The sequence below is a fragment of the Triturus cristatus genome, chromosome 3_1 (genome assembly GCF_964204655.1).
Source record: "Triturus cristatus chromosome 3_1, aTriCri1.1, whole genome shotgun sequence".
NCBI classification, from domain to species: domain Eukaryota; kingdom Metazoa; phylum Chordata; class Amphibia; order Caudata; family Salamandridae; genus Triturus; species Triturus cristatus.
Window position 1 is genome coordinate 896,658,762 of NC_140583.1, and position 19,782 is coordinate 896,678,543.

A 19,782-nucleotide genomic window follows, 5' to 3' on the forward strand; every position below is an offset into this window, starting at 1 on the left:
GAGGTTCCTTCTTTATACCCAAGGAAGGGGTTGGACTAACTCAGGGGACCCACCTATGCGAGGGTTTGGAAAGAGGGGTGGCTACACCCATTTCCTTTGTCCAGTTTCGTGCCAGACCAGGGGCTAGTAGCCCCTACAACCGGTTTGAGCTGGACTATCCACAGGGACACCAAATGTGCCCCCAGTGCAGGACTTCACAGCACTCCTGGAGTGATTCCTCCCAGCCCTAATCCACTAAGGCCTGACTGGGAGGTGGTTACACCTCCCTGTGACAGGAAACCTATTGTCCAGGCCTCCCCTGCCGGAGTTTCGGGCAGCAGCAGGAGGCAGACCCGTGTCTGTGGCTGCAGCATCCATTTTGTGATGCCAGGGCTCTTTTAAACTGGTACCGGGTATACTGGTGCTGTCATGTCTCTCCCTCTAGAAGGGTGGGATCATACCCCCACACCATTTACTGGTGTGGGGGTATGATTCCAAGGTGTTTGACACCAAACACAACATGTTTCTGTGCAGCCAGTCCAAAGTTAGCATTTACCGTTTGGTTATAATGCACTTAAGAGTATATGGTCAGGCTGCATCACAGACAACCCTGGAGAAGAGATTCCGAAGGCTGCAGAGGGACTCTGTTCATGCATGGGCACCCTCTCACACAAAACCAAGCACCCTGCCTTCAGGATTGATAATGCCTGCCATAGGGGTGACTGATAGGTTTATATGTGCAGTGATAGGTGAGATATAGTGAACCTATATCTCTGTAAGGGGTGCATGCACCACCTTACTCAGGCTGCAGTAGCAGACCTGTGGTGTCATTTTGGAGGGCTTCCCAGGGATGGCATAATAAATGCTGCAGCCCCTGGTAGGCCTCTGGGGTACCTATATCTCTGTAAGGGGTGCATGCACCACCTTACTCAGGCTGCAGTAGCAGACCTGTGGTGTCATTTTGGAGGGCTTCCCAGGGATGGCATAATAAATGCTGCAGCCCCTGGTAGGCCTCTGGGGTACCTATGCCCGTGTACATAGTATACCATATACTAGGAACTTATAAGGGCACTTCAGAATCCAATCTGTTGTGTCCCTAAGGTACTAGGAATCAATTTAGAGAGGAAGCAGCTAGGCTGGGGTCCTGAATAGCGGGACCCCAGCCAGATTAAAGTCGAGAAACAGTGAAACATCAGCAAAAAGTGGGGGTAACCATAAGAAGCAGATCCTACTCTCCTACACACACCCAAACGCAGGGACATTAAACTAACCTTGACCAGTTGAGTCTTCATGTTCTAAGTGGAAATATCTGGAGAGTCCATCTGCATTGGCATGGTTACTCCCAGGTCTATGTTCCACTGTATAGTCCATCCCCTGTAGGGAAATGGACCACCTTAAAAGTTTGGGGTTTTCACCCTTCATCTGTTTTAGTCATAAGTGGGGCTTATGGTCTGTCTGAACAATGAAGTGTGTACCAAACAAGCATGGCCTCAACTTCTTCAGAGCCCAAACCACAGCAAAGGCCTCCCTCTCAATGGCTGACCAACGTTTCTCTCTGGGGTCAGCCTTCTGCTTTTGAAAGCTACTGGCTCTTCCTGACCTTCATCATTCAACTGTGACAGTACAGCCCCTACCCCAAACTCAGATACATCTGTTTGCACAATGAACTTCTTGGAGTAATCAGGACTTTGCAGAATGGGAGCAGTGCACATGGCCTTCTTCAGGTCATAAAATGCCTTTTTGAAAGCTTGCTGTCCACTGAACCTTTTTGGGTATTTTCTTGGAAGTAAGGTCATTCAATGGAGTCACAATGGATCCATAACCTTTTACAAATCTTCTGTAATACCCAGTCAGGCCTAAGAAGGCTCGCACCTGAGTCTGGGTAGTGGGAGCAACCCAGTCCATTATGGTCTGGATTTTGCTCTGCAATGGTTGAACCTGGCCTCCACCTACAAGATGGCCCAGGTAAAGAACCTGACTCTGCCCTATCTGGCACTTAGTAGCCTTGATAGTTAGGCCTGCTTTTTACAGGGCCTCCAAAACATTCCTTAGGTGGACCAGGGGATCCTCCCAGGTGGAGCTAAAGACAGCAATATCATCTAGATATGCAGCACTATAGTCTTGCAGGCCTGTAAGGACTTGATTCACCAACCTTTGGAAATTGGCAGGTGCATTCTTCTGTAACCTCAAATTGATAGTGCCCACTTGGGGTAGAAAATGCTGTCTTTGGCTTTGCTTCATCAGCTAGCCTGATCTGCCAGTAGCCAGCTGTCAAGTCAAATGTGCTTAGAAACTTGGCTGAGGCCAAAGTATCTGTCAGCTCATCTGCCCTTGGGATAGGATGGTCATCAGTCCTAGTGACAGCATTAAGACCCCTGTAATCCACACACAACCTCATCTCTCTCTCTTACCATCTTTGGTGTGAGGTTTAGGCACCAGGACTACTGGACTAGCCCAAGGGCTATCTGAGGGTTCAATGACTCCCAAATACAACATCTTTTGGAATTATGTCCTTATTCAGTCCCTGACATGATCAGGTTGCCTGTAGATCTTATTCTTCACAGGCAGACTGTCCCCAGTGTCCACTTCATGAGTGCACCAGGTAATATGACTTGGAGTCAGAGAAAACATATGTCTGAACTGACTGAGAACTTTTCTGTAGTCAGTTTGCTGCTGGACAGTGAGGCTGCCTGCCAAGGCTACACCATCTACTGATCCATCATCAGGGTTCTGAGGGAGCAGGTCAGGGAGTAGGTCACTCTCTTCCTCCTGTCCCTCATCAGTAGCCATGAACAAGCCCATGTCTGCCCTGTCAACATATGGTTTTAGTCTGTTGACATGAAGTACCCTATGGGGACTACTGGGGGTTACAAGGTCTACCAAGTATGTATCCTCCCCCTTCTGTTCAACAATTGTATGGGGGCCACTCCATTTATCTTGGAGGGCTGCTGGGGCCACTGGCTCCAACACCCACACCTTCTGTCCTGGCTGGTAAACAGTCAGCACAGCCTTTTGGTCATGCCAGGCCTTTTGCAATTCCTGGCTAGCCTCAAGGTATTTAGTTGCCTTTTTCATATACTCAGCCATCCTGGAGCGGAGACCAAGTACGTAGTCCACTATGTCCTGTTTAGGGGGTTTGAGAGGTAACTCCCATCCCTCCTTCATCAGAAACAAAGGACCCCTAACAGGATGGCCAAACAAAAGTTCAAAAGGGTTGTAACCAACCCCCTTTTGAGGCACCTCCCTGTAGGGAAACAAAAGGCAGGGTAAAAGGATGTCCCATCTGTACCTAAGCTTTTCGGGGAGTCCTTTGATCATGCCCTTTAAGGTTTTGTTGAATCTTTCAACTAAACCATTGCATTGTGGGTGATAAGGTGTGGTGAATTTGTAATTCACTCCATACTCCTTCCACATTGGAGTGAAGTAACTAGACATGAAGTTTGCGCCCCTGTCAGATACTACCTCCTTAGGGAAACCCACTGTTGAGAATATACCCAAGAGGACCCTTGCCACCACAGGTGCTGTAGTGGTCCTAAGGGGAATGGCTTCTGGGTACCTAGTGGCATGGTCCACCACCACCAGGATAAATCTGTGCCCAGATGCTTTTTGAGGATCCATGGGACCAACTATGTCAATCACAACCCTCTCAAAGGGAACCCCCACCACAGGTAATGGTTTCAGGGGGGCCTTTGTGGTTCCACCTGCCTTGCCACTGGCTTGACAGGTGACACTTGAGTGACAAAACTCCTTGGTGTCTTCAGGCATGTGGGGCCAATGAAAGTGAGGAACAATTCTGTCCCAAGTCTTGTTTTGGCCCAAGTGTCCTAGGGGAATATCATGGGCTAGTGTCAGTAGGAAGCCCCTAAACTTCAAAGGTATTACCAACCACCTGGAAGCACCAGGTTTGGGGTCTCTACTCTCTGAATATAGGAGTCCATCATCCCAACACATTTTATGGGTGCCACTTGCATTCCCAGCAGCATCATCATCAGCTTGCTTTCTGAGGGGATCAAGAGAGGGGCAATGCTGCTGCTCCTGGCTCAGATTGGCCCTGGAAGGGCCCCCTGTCCCCAATAACTCAACTTGGTCAGGTTCAAGCTCCTCTGGGACAGTTCCTTCTTCAGGTCCAAGATCATCTCCCTCAGGAGGCTGATCTGTATTCTGAGTCAGGGGGGAAGGCACTGCCTTAACCCTACTGCTCCTCCTCTTGGGAGGCACCTGGTCCATTCTTCCAGGATGCAGGGCCTATTCAGTTTTAGACATTTTGGTCTGTGACCTAGTCACAGCACATACATGTGCAGGGATCCCTAGCATTCCTGCATGTGTCCTGAGCTCCACTAAAGCCCAAGCTGAAGTTTCTAGATCACTGCCAAGCAAGCATTCAACAGGGAGGTCTGCACTTACCACAACCTTTTTGATGCCAGTTACCCCTCCCCAGGAGAAATTAACAACTGCCAAGGAATTGTCTGTCCTGACATTGATAGCATTGGTCACTTGGTACATTTCACCAAGTATAATCTGCCCAGGATCCACAAGATCTTTTTTCACCATTGTGACACTTGCTCCTGTGTCCCTGAATTCCAAAGCCCCTTTTTCCATTAATCAAAGGCTGCTGTCTGTATTTGCCCAAGTTACTGGGACTCACAAAGGAGGACATGTCCATGCCTCCATCACAGATCAGGATAGCCCGAGTTGGATCTCTGACTAGGCCAGAGTCCATCCCAGAACCCAAGGTTAACCCTACTATACCCTTATTCTGAGTATTACCACCACCAATTATAGCTGTACTAGGGAGAACAGTGCAGTAATCAATTTGTGGATGTCATCCCCACTCTGGTAGGGAGGGACAATCTTGTTTAGGTTTCTATCATCATGAGATCACTCTCTAACAATAGGGATGTTGCTGCCACCATGGAACTCTAGTCCCATCTTTTGTCTAGCTCTATGGAGCTCTAGGGACTCCCTTTCTAGGGCTATCTGCTCTCTTCTGATCTTAAGCTGACTTTCCTCATACTGGAGCAGTCTCTCCCTCCTTTCCTGAGAGGTGTCCCTCCTATGAGAGAAAACACAGGACCCTCTGGAGGTGTCAGAATGGTTAGACTCCTGACAAGGAGATCTGGACCTTGTAGGCAGACTCCCAACTCTTCCTGGTGGAGTAAAGAGTAGGGGTGGGCGGAATTTGCAAAATTCACTTTCGCAAATTATCGCGAAAATGTTAAAAATCTCCGCAAACACGCGGAAATATCGCGAAGATGCAGAAGTTTTTTTCCCGCCCGTTCGCGGTATGTTCTGCGTGGTCACGGCTCTCCAACTTACCCATGCGGTTGCTCGCGGGCGCGGCCATCTTGTTTTCACTTGTCTTGCGGTGCATGATCGCGAGAAGAAAGACGTGATCGCGCGACGAATGATGTTACTGCGGGCGCGAACTGTCGCGAGACAGCGCAAATGGCCACCAACAATCCAACATCTCGTGGAGAACGCGACCGGATCGGGAAAACTTGTCGGCGAACGCGGGGATTCAGGTAAGGTGATCGCGTGCACGCAAGAATGTATTATTTTACAGCGCGAGGAAGCAAAACATTTCCAGTAAAATGCGGATTGCGGAAATTTGGACATTTTTGCGCTATCCGCGGAACGCGAAAATGTCAAATTATCGCAATTTCCGCGAGCAGAACGGATTTTTATCCCAAGCCTAGTAAAGAGAGGGCCATCATGGCCATCTTCCTCATCTTCAGGAGGAGTTGCATCTTCCAGGTTAGGATCATTGTCATCCTCCTAGGCCCTTCCACATCAGCTGCCCCACCCACTCTACCTACCCCATCAGACCCTGTGGTCTATCTGAGATCATCTAGGAGGAGTACCTCTATGAGGCGTTGGGTGTTTGCACTCTTGCCTGTCTTCAACTTCCTAGTACTACACAATGCTCTCAATTCCAAGAATGGGCTACGGTAAAAAACACATAAATTGCTTTTATGAAGTATAAATTGGGGCTGCTACCCTGTACACAACACCTCCCACCCTAGCTAAGAGAAAAAGCGGGTCCCTTGTGCCGGTTATGCGGGTCAGCTCCTGAAGATCTGCTGCATCTGCTGTGTTCCTGTAAAGAACTCCTCAAGGAACGGAAACAATGATCCATAACTTAACTGATGCTTTGTGAAGTACCTGAGGCTGTGTGAAAGTAAAATGCCGGAAACGCTGATCTAAGGAAACCAGGCGGCAAATATATGACCGATTCCCCAAGGCCCAGCGAAGAAATGTTCCCTACTCAAAAGAACCTCATTTCGGATGCAACACAACTTAACTGCTGCTTTGTGAAGCACCTGAGGCTGTGTCAAAGTAAAATGCTGGAAACGCTGATGTAAGGAAATCAGGCGGCAAATAAATGAGCGACTTCCCAAGGCACAGCTAAGAAATTCTCCCCTCTCAAAAGAACCTAATTTCGGACACATGAGGTTGTCGGACTCCACAGCAGTAGAGAACACGCCACATGGAGCCGACGGTACTTCAATACGGGGGCTAACTGCCAAGGTCAGAAGGTCCTCAAACAGGGAGTGTGAAATTTGCTGACGGCCTGAAATGCTGCCTGCAGCACGCGGACGGAAAACAGACATTTGAACTGTAAAGCATTTTGGGACTGTCTGCTGTGATTATCATATCACTTCTCTGATACCTGCCTCTCAATTATAATTAAAAAAGACTAATCTGATATCATAAGGTGGTTTGATCAAACGACGCGAGTACATAATAGAGGTAGGCTTTTTTATATTGTTTATGGCCGGACGTCATATTGGTTTTGGATTTATTTTGAACTTTTATTTGGAGTGTGCGTTGGGTTATATATATATCTCCCTCTTTTATCTTCTCCAAACGCAGACACTTGAGTACCATCACTAAGGAATATTTTGAATTGCGATCACACTTCCATATAGCTGCTATTGCATTTGCTGATATTCCAATCGGTGTGTTTACCATACTATTTTTATATATATCACTTCCATTTCTTCCTTTCTCTCCTTTTCCACATGGTGGTATTGGGCCCTCTCTTTTTTGTTTCTAGCTGTTTGGCTTAATATTGGTTGAAATATCTATGTCAGTTAATATATTAGTTTTCATAGTAATGATCAAAGAGACCCTAATCTCATTCCAGTCTAGTAGTTAGAAGTCCATTTGGGGCGTAGACATATATACGTCTCAATTTGTAATGACTGAAGATTTAGGATTATATCCTGTAGAGTCTCTAAATAAATATGGGCACTTATCAGTTTAGTTTTACATGTTTTATGTATATGTTTTGTATAAACTATTCAAAATATATGTACTTATGTCTTTATGTTTCTTTGTCAGATTATATTATCTCACTGAATTTTACATATGCCATGTGGCATCTCTTAATATATGGTCAGATATTTGGAGATATCTTGCTCTTTATTTGAGACATGTGGGATGGTGAAATCCCCCCATGTAAGATAAATGATTAGGAATGACTTTGTGATATGTATATACACAATATGTATTGGTGTGTATATACATAGGTTATGTTATATGTTGTATATACTGTTTGTATCAGGAATTTTATGTGTGTATGTGTTATAGTATGAAACATGTATGTTTTTTCTATATGTGTTTTTATATGTGTTTTTAAATTGCAGCCCTGAAGAAGTTCTGCTTTCAGAACGAAACGCGTTGGCTGTGGTCTCTTATAAGGAATCAATAAAGAAGCAACATTATATTCTTACAATACGGACTTGAACAATTTGATTCGCTCTGATTATAATTTGACATGTGGTGCAGCTTCAATATTGTTTAAATGTATGATTCACCCTGGGTTCTAGGGTGGTTCCTTTGGACAGAGTGCACCTTTGAGGCTTGCACACGAATTAGCTAACTGACATATAAAGTTTTGGTATCATTTTCAAAGTTGGTGCCCTTGTTAGTGAATTGGTCCACTGTCCATGCTTTGTAGTTTACAATTTTAACTGTAAAGCTGTTTAACTAGGAATTTTTTTATTTTTAGATTTTTTTTAACCTAACATCCATGAAGGTTTGTGTAGTATATGTATTTATTTTGCTTTATGAATATGTTGGCTCTTTGCAACGGTTTTAATTAACTGTGCAAATAAATGTATACCAATACCAATTCCAAGAATGGGAGTTTGTCATACTTGGAGGCTAGAAGCCCATTGGCTTCTGGCAGGGACCCACTGGTTCCTGGCCTTGAAGACATTACTAGTGAGGTGTGGTGTATGCACTACCTACTCTAGTGTGGACTACTAAACTCTCTTGAGTTGTAGAAAGGGTGTGCTAAGCCCTTGACACACAACTCTAAGTTCAGTAGAACTTACTGTATTTTAAGCTTGAATTATATGTACCTTAGGTACCTTTAGTGGTTTTCAGTTAGACACTCACTTGAGATTATCTGGTAAAACAATAGCAAGCTGGAATCCCACGTGCTACACACCAATGTGAGAAGTTGGCCTGGTATATGCTGTCCACTAGTTATAGTGGGCACCTTGCACCAGTCCAAACAACCCCTTATTGATGATAGGTTAAAGACAACCTTTATTGAAAGCTATCCTAGTGGTATCTATGGAGAGCGGCCTTCAGGCTAAGTCTTGAAGGAATGTAAAGCAGCTTCTTTTACCAGTCTATAATCTTTTGAGTGGCTAAATTAAAGGAGACAACACCAGGTATATATCTATATCTATATATATATCTTATATCTATAAAAAATATATGTCTTTATTCCTAAACATACCCTACTAGTCTCTTTATGAGGCTAGAGGTAAAAGCACATAAGTTACACTTCAAAATATTACAGTAAAATTGCACACTACATGTTAGGCCCTAGGGGCGGACCAAACCATATTCTAAGAAAGTGGTATAAGAACTACGACTTGACTAGACACAAGGCCTAGAGCCTGTAGATTCGCTGGGACCCCAAGGAGCCCCCCAAGGTAGTGACACAGGGGACCCACGGGGGCCGTATGCAGTGTGAGAACACAGCCGCGAGCTCCCATTAGCTTCTATGGGGAAAGTCGCAGTTAGATTTTTAAAGTTAAAGGACACTTAGAAATGGACTAGGACCAAACCCTCTTGGACTTAGACAGTTCTAGGGTCAACACCCACGGGAGCACCGGAGTACTTGAGTTACCTCACCCAGGGAAGCCGGGTGTATAGGTTTCAAATGGTATCAGGGCGCATCGTCGTTTTCAATGGAAGCGGGCGAGGAAGTGCTGGTGCCGGGAAGATGCGAAGTGTCCGAAGAGATCCAAGCCTGGATCGGAGATGTGAAGAACCTGAAAGCAGACAGGACAGAGTCTGGGTCACTTGTCAGTGACCAGGGGCACGATAGACGAATGCCCACCGATGTCAGGTGTTTCAGATGCGAAGAGGTGAAGCTTGACTCTTCAGCCACGAGGACCATGGGGCATTGAGGACAAAAAGGAGCTGGATTCGAGCTGTCCCACGAAGGATGTCGAGTGCTGCAGTGTCGGTGACCGGATTGGTTACAACAAGCCTTGGCAACAGGCTGGGGTCCTGAATAGCAGGGCCACAGCCAGACTAAAGTCGAAAAACAGTGAAACATCAGCAAAAAGTGGGGGTAACCATAAGAAGCAGATCCTACTCTCCTACAATGTGGCTTAAAAATCTGTCTTAAATACATCTGTGTGAAAGAGGAATATTTACCCTTTTTGTGGGGTTTGGGGATCCCCACTCTATAAAATTTTGAAGAAAACATGGGTAAATGAGGAATTTTGCACCACAGGGTGGTTAAAACCACGGACATTCTAGAGGGACAGAAATAAGATATTTCTAAAAAAATAGTGAGATTGTAGGCAAGCCATACTATTCGCAGGGGATAATGGTGCTTACTGTCCTAAGACATCTTTAAATAAAACAGTGTCAAAAGAGTGTATTTGATATAAAATCAGTTAAAAATGGATTATGCAACTAGGCTATGCCTGTCTTTTGTCAGGCTAAATATGCCACAGATCTTCACTTTATTTTTCATCCTTACACTTCAAAGTAGATTCTCAACTATACTTTAAGACTGAGAATCGACTTGAATGGGGCATGATGGAACAAATCATAATCAGGTGCCATATCTTGCCACACATCCTACATGCTGCCACAGAAGGCTGCGCTGCCTCACAGGATCAATATGCAGACAAGATGTAACAATCCTTCATGCTCAGTACCCAGAAAACAGTATTGCTATCATGAGGTTTTTCCAATGTAGATGATGAAATGACTTCTTAAGACATGAAATTATAGTCATATCAGTAAATGTCCTACACTAACAAACAATGTCCTGTTCCTTCTGAACACTGTATCAATTATTCCATGAATATCAGCTTTAAATATAATCCTGAAATGCAAAAACTTTGACCAAATCATCATCATGGTAAATCTTCATTCTCCTGGAGAGAAGGATTCAAGTACAGTCGGGCACCGCACTCAATTTTCTTGTGGGTATTCCTCAGTTCTCAGTGAAACCTCAGTGTCCCATTTGTAATCACTGGGAATTAAGAATGCCTGGAGATGCCTGAACCTTTGTATAAAAAATCTGGGAATAGGGGCAGAGTAACTTGGGACAAATCTGCATAAATTGCAATGATTCCCCTGTGTGCACCAGTGTGCAGCTTGACTACCATACCCAATTACTGTATCCACAAACCTAGTACATGTTATGTCATGCTGTAATGTGTTTTGCTTTACAATGCTCTGAGCCACCTTTTCGCTGCAGCTTGCACATACCTGCCCACACAGCAGCTTCTATATTAAGGGCTTCCTTAGCCCATAAATTCAATAGAATAGGAGAAATCTACCCTCCAATACTAGGGTCACATCTTTTAAATGACAATAGGAAGCATCAACCGAGCAATTAGTTTCACAGAGGAAGAAGTATTGTTAAACACATTGTTGTCCCTTCATTGGTAAGCCCAGATGTACACTGAAAAACCTTTGAGTCATGCTGCAGAAGTTGGACAAGTGTTGGTAAATGGCCCTTTCTACAGGGTCACTACCAAACCTTTTGCCTTCCTCCTCCTTTTTTTTTCTAAATTCATTTTTGTTGGCTTTAGAACTCTGTGCACTTTTCCACTGTTATCCAGTGCTAAGGTGCTTGTGCTCACTCCCCTAAAAACATTTAATTGGCATATACCTAATTGGCCTATTTAATTTACCTGTATGTCCCTTGTATAGTGGTATACAATATACCTAGGGCCTGTAAACTAAACGAACCAGTGGGCCTGCAGCACTCATTGTTCCACCCACCTAAGTAGCATTCTAAAATGTGTTCCAGGCCTGCCATTGCAGACTGAATGCAATGTCCCATTGCCATGTCGACTTGGCATTTAAACCCTCTTGCCAAGCATTAAGCTCCAGTTTTATTACATATAAATCACTCCTAAGGAGGGCACTCGGTAGCCCTTAGGGCAGGGTGCTATGTAAGCAAAAGGTAGGACTTGTGCTTATAACTTTTACATGTCCTGGTAGTGAAAAGCTCCCAAATTCATGTTTCACTGCTTTGTGGCCTGCCCCTCTTATGGGATAACATCGGGGACTCCATATCTCATTTAATAAGATGTAGTTCCTAATTTAAAGGAGGTGGATATGTCATGTTCGGTACCTATGGAATTGTAATAATAAATCCTCTTAAATGGTAAATTCAGATTTTTCATTACAATTTTTAAACTGCCACTTTTAGAAAGGTGGCATGTTTCTGCTCTTAGCGCTTTGTGCCTGTAGCCTGTCTCTGATCATATATCTGGCAGGGGTGACAGCTGGGCTTAGTGTAGTCCCCCTAGACAGTCACTCTCAATGGGAGGTTAGGTGTGACATAATGGGCCATACTGAGAAGATGGGAAAGAGGAGCTGGATACAGCCTCACACTCACACCTGAATAAGACTGTGTCCTGTGCCCACATTAAGGGCTGCATCCCCTCCTGTAGTGAGTCTGGTGTCAGGGCAGGAAGGGGGGACCTCTGTGCACTTCAAAGGCCCCTCTTTGAAGTCTCCCCCACTTCAAAGGCCCCACTGGGTAAAATAATTGGTCCACACACCCCCATCGCTTCAGTGCACTTCTGGACCTGTGGTTAAACTACCAGGAAGAAGGACTGCTGTGCTGCTGAAGGACTGGCACTCCGCTGGACTGCTGCTCTGGAATAACCGCTTTCTTGCTGTGCTGACCTGCTGCCCTCCTGATCAGGGAGAGAAGGACTGGACCTGCATCATTTGACCCCCAGAACCCAGAGTGACTCCAAGGGCTAGTTGGCCGCTCCGCCTGATCTGAGGTCTCAGGGCCATAAAATACTGGCTGCACCTGGACTCTTCCATCTGTAAGTCTACCCTGCCAAGTGGTCCCACTTCAGTCCTGGCCCCTTGGAAGAGGGCGCAAGGTGCTTGCTCAGCAGAACCAACACATCATCACTTCTGCAGAGTAAGAACTGGTGCATCCCATTGCTGCATGGTCAGCACTGATGCATCTTCATCACTGTGTGGATAAGAACCACCACAGTCCCCTGTTGTGAGGACCAGAACTGGTGCATCGCTACTTATGCATGGCTCAGAGACACCGTTTTCACCTTCAGAACCCCCACTTCACTGCGCTCTTCTAAGGTAAAGTCTGTGCATCTCCATTGACAACCGCAGTGCTGACAAAGCTGAAACTCCACATTGCAGCAACCCGTCATTGGAGCCGACGCATTGCCACTGTTACGTGACCAGGACCAGCAAACCACCGCTGACCAGTAGATAGACAGTGGTGCATCACCCACTCTGCACTCTGCATCCTCTCCTTCAACAGGATCCTCAACGTTAACTCAACCTGGACTAAGGTACTTTTGCTCGGAGGCCCAATCTAGTCCCTGTAACCAGCCCGCACTCCATCGCAGTTGACCCAAACTTTTGATTTTGTCCTGGTCCATTTCAACCAGCTATCTCTTGATGGTGCTTAGTGCTTTTTGGTGTTTTTTTCACTTAAAACTTTCAAAATCAATATCTAGCGTTTAACTCATTGAGGTTTTGTTGTATTGGTGTCAAATAATTTATTGAAACATAATCTATTTTTGCAAATTGGTTAGGGAATTTTCTTGTGTTGTGTTTTCACTTCATTACTGTTTGTGTGCTGCATAAATGCTTTACAAATTGCCTGACTGCTTGTGTGCCAATATACCTAGGTTTAAGCACAGGCTAATTAAGTGACTTTTCGTGGTTCACCCTGCAAGGGGTTGTGGCTATTGCTTGACTAGGGTTCACACCCCAGTCAACCAACAACCCAATTTCTTACAACAAGTCAGAATAATTCAAGTTAAGTCAAACCGTATCCTTTTCTGCTGCATTCACACCATTGCACTGCATCGAAACTAAGAGTCAACATTTCGTTATGGATGTCCAGTACTCCTTTTGGGGGCATACTATTGAGATATTTTTGCATTGTTTTATAATTAATATGAGACTGTTAGCATTGAACGGGAACATAGTTTGCTTGGTATTGTCCATGTCCAGATAGGTGTTATCACATACACCTTAGCCCCCAAGTTGTTGGAGATGGTTTGGCTAGCAGAGTTGACAATACACTGATGAATACATATCATTAAGCTAAATGTATATTCCACTTTGGATTATTGTATTGTGAACTATGATTGTCATTGTCAAGTAACTCAGAGTGTGTCATCAATCAATGCATAGCTATGCTTCAAAAATATAAAGGAGCTATCTTTTCACTCTTACTATGAGCACTGCCTAATAAAAAGTTAATACTTGCAGAAATTACTTCTACGCATTTCCCAATCTGTAGCACAGAACACTAAAATGAAATATATACATTAATTGAGATGTAGCTAAAGAAAATGATTATTATAAATGAGGGTTATTGACATGTGTTTGTGTACTTTTTATAGCTATACACATATCACAACCTTGGTTTCACCACAGAATATCAAGAGATGAAGCCCAGAGATTGATATCACAGCACGGACTTGTAGATGGGTAAGTCATGTTGTTTTTTTCTTTCAATCAAGCCAAAGGAAGGAAACAATAGGAGTTGACAGTTTTGATTCTTTCATTGCATGACATGTATAAACCAACCATGGGTCTCGTGAAAGTCGGGTATAGACACTCATTCTGATAAGTAGTGAGGCATCAACTAATCATGAAACAAGTTGTGGTGTCAGTCCCCCTTTGTTCCTTTCTGATCCAGTTTGGGCATACTTGTCATCCTTGTTTGAGAAATGCCAGGCATATGACAATGGCTGTAGGCCAAAATATGTAGGCAAAGGTTCTCTTTTCTGGCAATCATTTTCTCTACTCGGCTCCCAATAACTATGCCCCCTGCTCAACATGAGAGCTCTTTGGGAATCTTCCAGCCGATGTTAAGTGCCTGGCTGACCAACCTTCGAATCAGCTCAAGCTTGGGTCTTCATTTTAGGCTAAGACCATGACCAAACAGGGACCCAGTAGTAAGTAAGACATTATTGCTCAGTTAATTAAAACTTACATCACAATATGATCACCAGATAAAACATCATCAATAAGTCACATAATAAACTCCATTTTTAATCAGTTGGAATACCCTATGTCACTTCATTAAAACTCAAAAGAAAATCCAATAGTCTAAATCATATGTACATCATAACGCTCCTCAATCCTCAATCCTGCCAACTTAGCCCAGTTAAGGTTTGGAGAAAAAGTGCTTTAATATTCAAATAATATGGAATATGAACCTTGTTGTTCCATTTAATATAATTATATTTAAAATATCCCGGCAGGCAATGTTAACTCATGATGGTCTAATTGTGCAAAGTAGTCAGACAAAGTGCTATGTGTCTTTACAAAATGTTCTACTTCATATCAAAACTTTTTTATGATAGAAGAAAGACAAGTACAAACTTCCTGATTTTGCGTGGTCAGTCATACTTAACTATTACATTCTCATTTAAAGATAAAACCCTTAAAAATCATGCTGAATAGCTCACCTTTCCATATAATTTTTTTAACAAGGGTGTGCCCAGGCGTGGGTTCCTTGCTTGCTGTGCCACTGGATTCAAGCAAGCCTGGCTGATGAGGGGTGAAAGCCTACAACCGGTCCCAGGAGGCTTGTTTCCAATACAGGGAGGACCTGGCCTGGCAGTTCGGGCTGGACTGTTTACATGAGGAACAGTTCAAGGCTGATTTGCATAAGGCTGGGTCCACACTGGGATGGCATACCAATCGAGAGTTTGAGGCGAATTGCAGTTTAGATGTATTTAAGCTACTTAAGGATTCTTTAATGGCTTCTTTAGGAGTGGCTTTGACCTCACCTTTGGCTTCACTTCATCTCCTGAGCAGCCAACTTGCTCTTTTGACTTAACAGGCGGTCTTAAAATGGAATAGACTTAATCAGACTGTTTAAACTGCATTTTACCTGTGCCACCGTGGGATTTCCTAAGCCTCTTATGCTGTATTTTCGTAAACTGAACAGGGCCTGCAGATAAAACTGACACTGGAACGGACAATATTTCAGTCTCACTAAGCCCTCAATTTTGGTTTGAGAGTAATTGGCGCTTATTTCTCACATCGCAGCCAACTTCCTCAGGGGGCTTACTGGTGGAAGGCCTTACAGCCACGTTACCCTGTTGATCTAAACCCTATGATTACTTACCATAGGTATTTCTGCTGCGTAAGTTAGGGATTTCAGTTGCTGTTGAATGTCTGTTAACTCTGAATCCAGAATGCCCGGAAGGCATTCCAGTTTGTCAAGAACTGGGATGCAGGCAGAGGACAAGACAAGTCGCTCCCCCTCCAGTGCTGCTACCTGACGCCTGCCTGCCTGCCTGCTGTTACCGCTCACACCCCTGACGCCACTTACCTCATCCGCCGCCGCTGACCTCTGCCCTGCCGCTTGCAGGTACTGCCCTCCGCTCACTGCCTGCTCTGCTGCCCATTTTCGCGCCAGCTCACCGCCGCCGCTGTCCCGGTCACTCTCCTTCCTTTTCCCGCTTCCCAGTTCCGGTTTCCCGCCGCTGACCCCGCAGTCCCGCCTCCCCTTCCTTCCCATTGGCCACCCAGCCTCCCGCCTCCCAGCTGACCCTCCCTCCCGGCTCACTACTTATGACGCCCCCTCGGCGACCGCGCAGCGGGAGCGCCGAGTGAGCGTCGAAGGTGCGCCAAAGGTAAGCCCGTCTGTGCCCGTCCGCGCCTGGCCCGCGCCCAGCGCTAGACCCCCTGGCCCCCGCGTCCGCCACCCCCCCCGCAGGACCTACGATGCTGCCACACTCATCGCACTCAACACCGCCCGGACCCCCGGGTGCTACCGAGCATCCCCGCGACGCACCCATGGACCCTTCGCCTGCCGATCCTGCAATTTCTCCTGCCTCCGTACTGGCACCGCACCCACCAAGACGGACAACAGCAACCACCTGAAGTGCATCCTGCTCAACACCCGCTCCGTCCACAGACACGCCGTCAAACTCTGGAACCTCCTCGACACCGCTTCTCCAGACGTCGCCTTCCTCACGGAAACCTGGATGAACTCCTCCTCAGCCCCCGACATCGCCATAGCCATCACGGACGGCTACAAGATCATCAGGAAAGATCGCGTCAACCAGACCGGAGGAGGCATCGTCATCGTCCACAAAAGCACCATTCGCATCTCGACTGACTCCACCGACGCTTTCAACGCCGCCGAATACCTGCACTTCCAGATCCACACCGACCCCAAGACTACCCTCAGAGGCACCCTCACCTACAGACCCCCAGGACCACGCGCACAGTTCTGCGAAGACATCACGGACTTCATCAGCCCCCACGCCCTCCCCTCCGCCGACTACATCCTCCTCGGGGACCTCAACTTCCACCTGGAGAACAACAACGACCGCAACACCACCACCCTGCTGGACAACCTGGCCAACCTCGGGCTCAAGCAACTGGTCAACACCCCCACCCACTACGCCGGCCACACGCTCGACCCCGTCTTCTCATCCAGCAAGCACGTCACCTTCAGCCACTCCACCGGACTTCACTGGACTGACCACAGCTGCGACCACTTCAGCTTCAAAAAGAACACGGTCCACCACCACCCGAAGCAGGTTCCCCACAGGAACTGGAGCAAGATCACCGTCGACCAGCTCGCCACCTCCCTCAGCCAGAAACCACCTGTCAAGACAACGGACCCTAACACAGCAGCCCTCAACCTCACTCAGTGGCTGACCTCCTGTGCCGACGACCTCGCCCCACTGAAGAACCCACTCACCAGGCACAGAAGCAAGAAGGCCCCCTGGTTCACCGACGAACTCAAGAACTCCAAGAAGGCCTGCCGCACCCTCGAGAAGGCCTGGCTCCTCGACAAGACCGCCGACAACATGACCGCCCTCAAACTCGCTACCCGCAGACACCACCAGCTCATCCGCACCACCAAGAAGAAATCTCTGAAGGAACGACTGGACAAGAACGCCCATGACAGCAAGGAGCTCTTTAACATCGTCAAGGAGTTCTCTAACCCCAGCACCGGCAACAACGACATCACTCCCTCACAGGACCTCTGCGACTCCCTCGCCTCGTACTTCCACTGCAAGATCGCCAACATCCACAACAGCTTCGGCGTTTCACCCCCGCACCCATCGGTCGAACCTACGCACCCCGCCGCCATCCTCCAGACATGGACCAAGGTGACCCCCGAAGACACAACACGCATGATGAACACCATCCACTCCGGATCGCCGACAGACCCGTGCCCCCACCATGTCTTCAACAAGGCCGTCTCTACCATCGCACCCCACCTCCGAGACATCATCAACACCTCCTTCGACACAGCCACCTTCCCGGAAAACTGGAAGCACGCCGAGCTCAGCGCACTGCTGAAGAAACCAACAGCGGACCCGACCGACCTCAAGAACTTCCGCCCCATCTCGCTCCTTCCCTTCCCTGCCAAAGTCATCGAGAAGGTCGTCAACAAGCAACTGGCCGCCTTCCTCGAGACGAACGGATCCCTCGACCCATCACAGTCCGGATTCAGAGCCAACCACAGCACCGAGACCGCCCTCATCGCAGCCACCGACGACATCCGAGCCCTGCTCGACAACAGTGAAACAGCGGCACTCATCCTCCTAGACCTCTCCGCAGCATTTGACACTGTTTGCCACCGCACCCTAGTCCAACGCCTCAACGACACCGGCATCCAAGGGACGGCCCTGGAATGGATCTTCTCATACCTCTCCGGCAGAACACAGAGAGTACGCCTCCCTCCTTTCCTCTCTGAGGCCACCGGAGTCATCTGCGGCGTCCGGCAAGGATCATCGCTCAGCCCCACTCTCTTCAACATCTACATGAAACCCCTCGCTGCCATCGCACGCCAACACAACCTCAACATTATCTCCTACGCCGATGACACCCAGCTGATTCTCTCCCTCACCAGAGACCCCGACACCGCCAAAACCAGCCTACACGAAGGGATGAAAGACGTCGCCAAATGGATGGACATCAGCCGCCTGAAATTGAACATGGACAAGACAGAAGTCCTCATCCTGGGACCGTCGCCCTCCGCATGGGACGACTCCTGGTGGCCCCCGGCCCTAGGCACCGCACCCAAGCCTACGGACCACGCACGCAACTTGGGCGTCATCCTGGACTCCTCCCTATCTATGACCAGACAAGTCAACGCCCTATCCTCAGCCTGCTTCCACAACCTTCGCATGCTCCGTAAGATCTTCCGCTGGATCCCGACCGAGACCAGGAAGACGGTCACCCAGGCCCTCATCACCAGCAGACTAGACTACGGAAACACCCTCTACGCCGGCACAACAGCCAAGCTTCAGAAAAGACTTCAACGTATCCAGAACGCCTACGCCCGACTCATCCTGGACGTCCCCCAACGCAGCCACATCTCGAGCCATCTGAGAGACCTGCACTGGCTCCCCGTCAACAAGAGGATCACGTTCAGACTCCTCACCCACGCACACAAATCCCTCCACGACCTTGGCCCAAGATACCTCAACGACCGCCTGACCTTCTACATGCCCACCCACCAGCTACGATCCGCAAACCTCGCCCTCGCCGTCGTCCCTCGCATCCAGAGAACCACCGCCGGAGGAAGATCCTTCTCCTACCTGGCGGCTAAGACATGGAACTCCCTGCCCGTCCACCTGCGACTGACCCCGGACCACCTCGCCTTCAGGAGACAGCTCAAGACCTGGCTGTTCGAGCAGTAGCAGACCCCCTCCCTCATGCGCCTTGAGACCCTTCCGGGTGAGTAGTGCGCAATACAAATTTCATGATTGATTGACAAGTTGAGCTTCAGCTTGGACTCTCTGGATCAATTAATTTTGTGCAGCAATTTCTGAATCAATTGCAGATATATAAATAGACATTGTGTTAAGAAGATCCACCAGTAGGTCAAACTTACTTGACTGGTATGTTAAAGCATTGACTACTGCTTGAAATGAGCAGAGCAAGACTGCTGAGGTGAGTTACTGTCTTTCCAGAGGGCATGGCAATGGCCTGTTTTTTGTGTCAATGGTAAATTACTTGCAGCTTAATTTAGTGAGCAGGACTGAAGAACTGGAGGACTAGCACTTAAAACTGTGCCAATTCTGACCGGCCTTGGTGCTTTGCTGTGAGAGGTAGCTCTACTCTGTATCAACCACAGAACCACCTAAGCACCCCATCACCATCTGCTTTCCACCCTATCAATGATTCTGGGAGCAGCCCCGGCTCCAACTGGTATCACCAAGCTCTATGCTTAGGAGTCCCCCGAGCACTCAGCAACAGCCACCACCCAGATTTCAATGTATGAGATCCACTACTGCCTCGGGGGTCAAGGGAGCA

At 47.3% G+C, this 19,782-nt stretch overlaps 1 protein-coding gene across 1 annotated transcript in view; it reads left to right on the top strand.

Moving 5' to 3' along the window:
* GRB14 (growth factor receptor bound protein 14) overlaps nucleotides 1–19,782 on the top strand; it is a 681,395-nt gene that overhangs the window by 583,538 nt on the left and 78,075 nt on the right. The window contains exon 11 of the mRNA XM_085645413.1: nucleotides 13,884–13,971. Within this exon, the coding sequence (XP_085501539.1) occupies nucleotides 13,884–13,971 (88 nt within the window). The remainder of the gene's footprint in view (nucleotides 1–13,883; nucleotides 13,972–19,782) is intronic.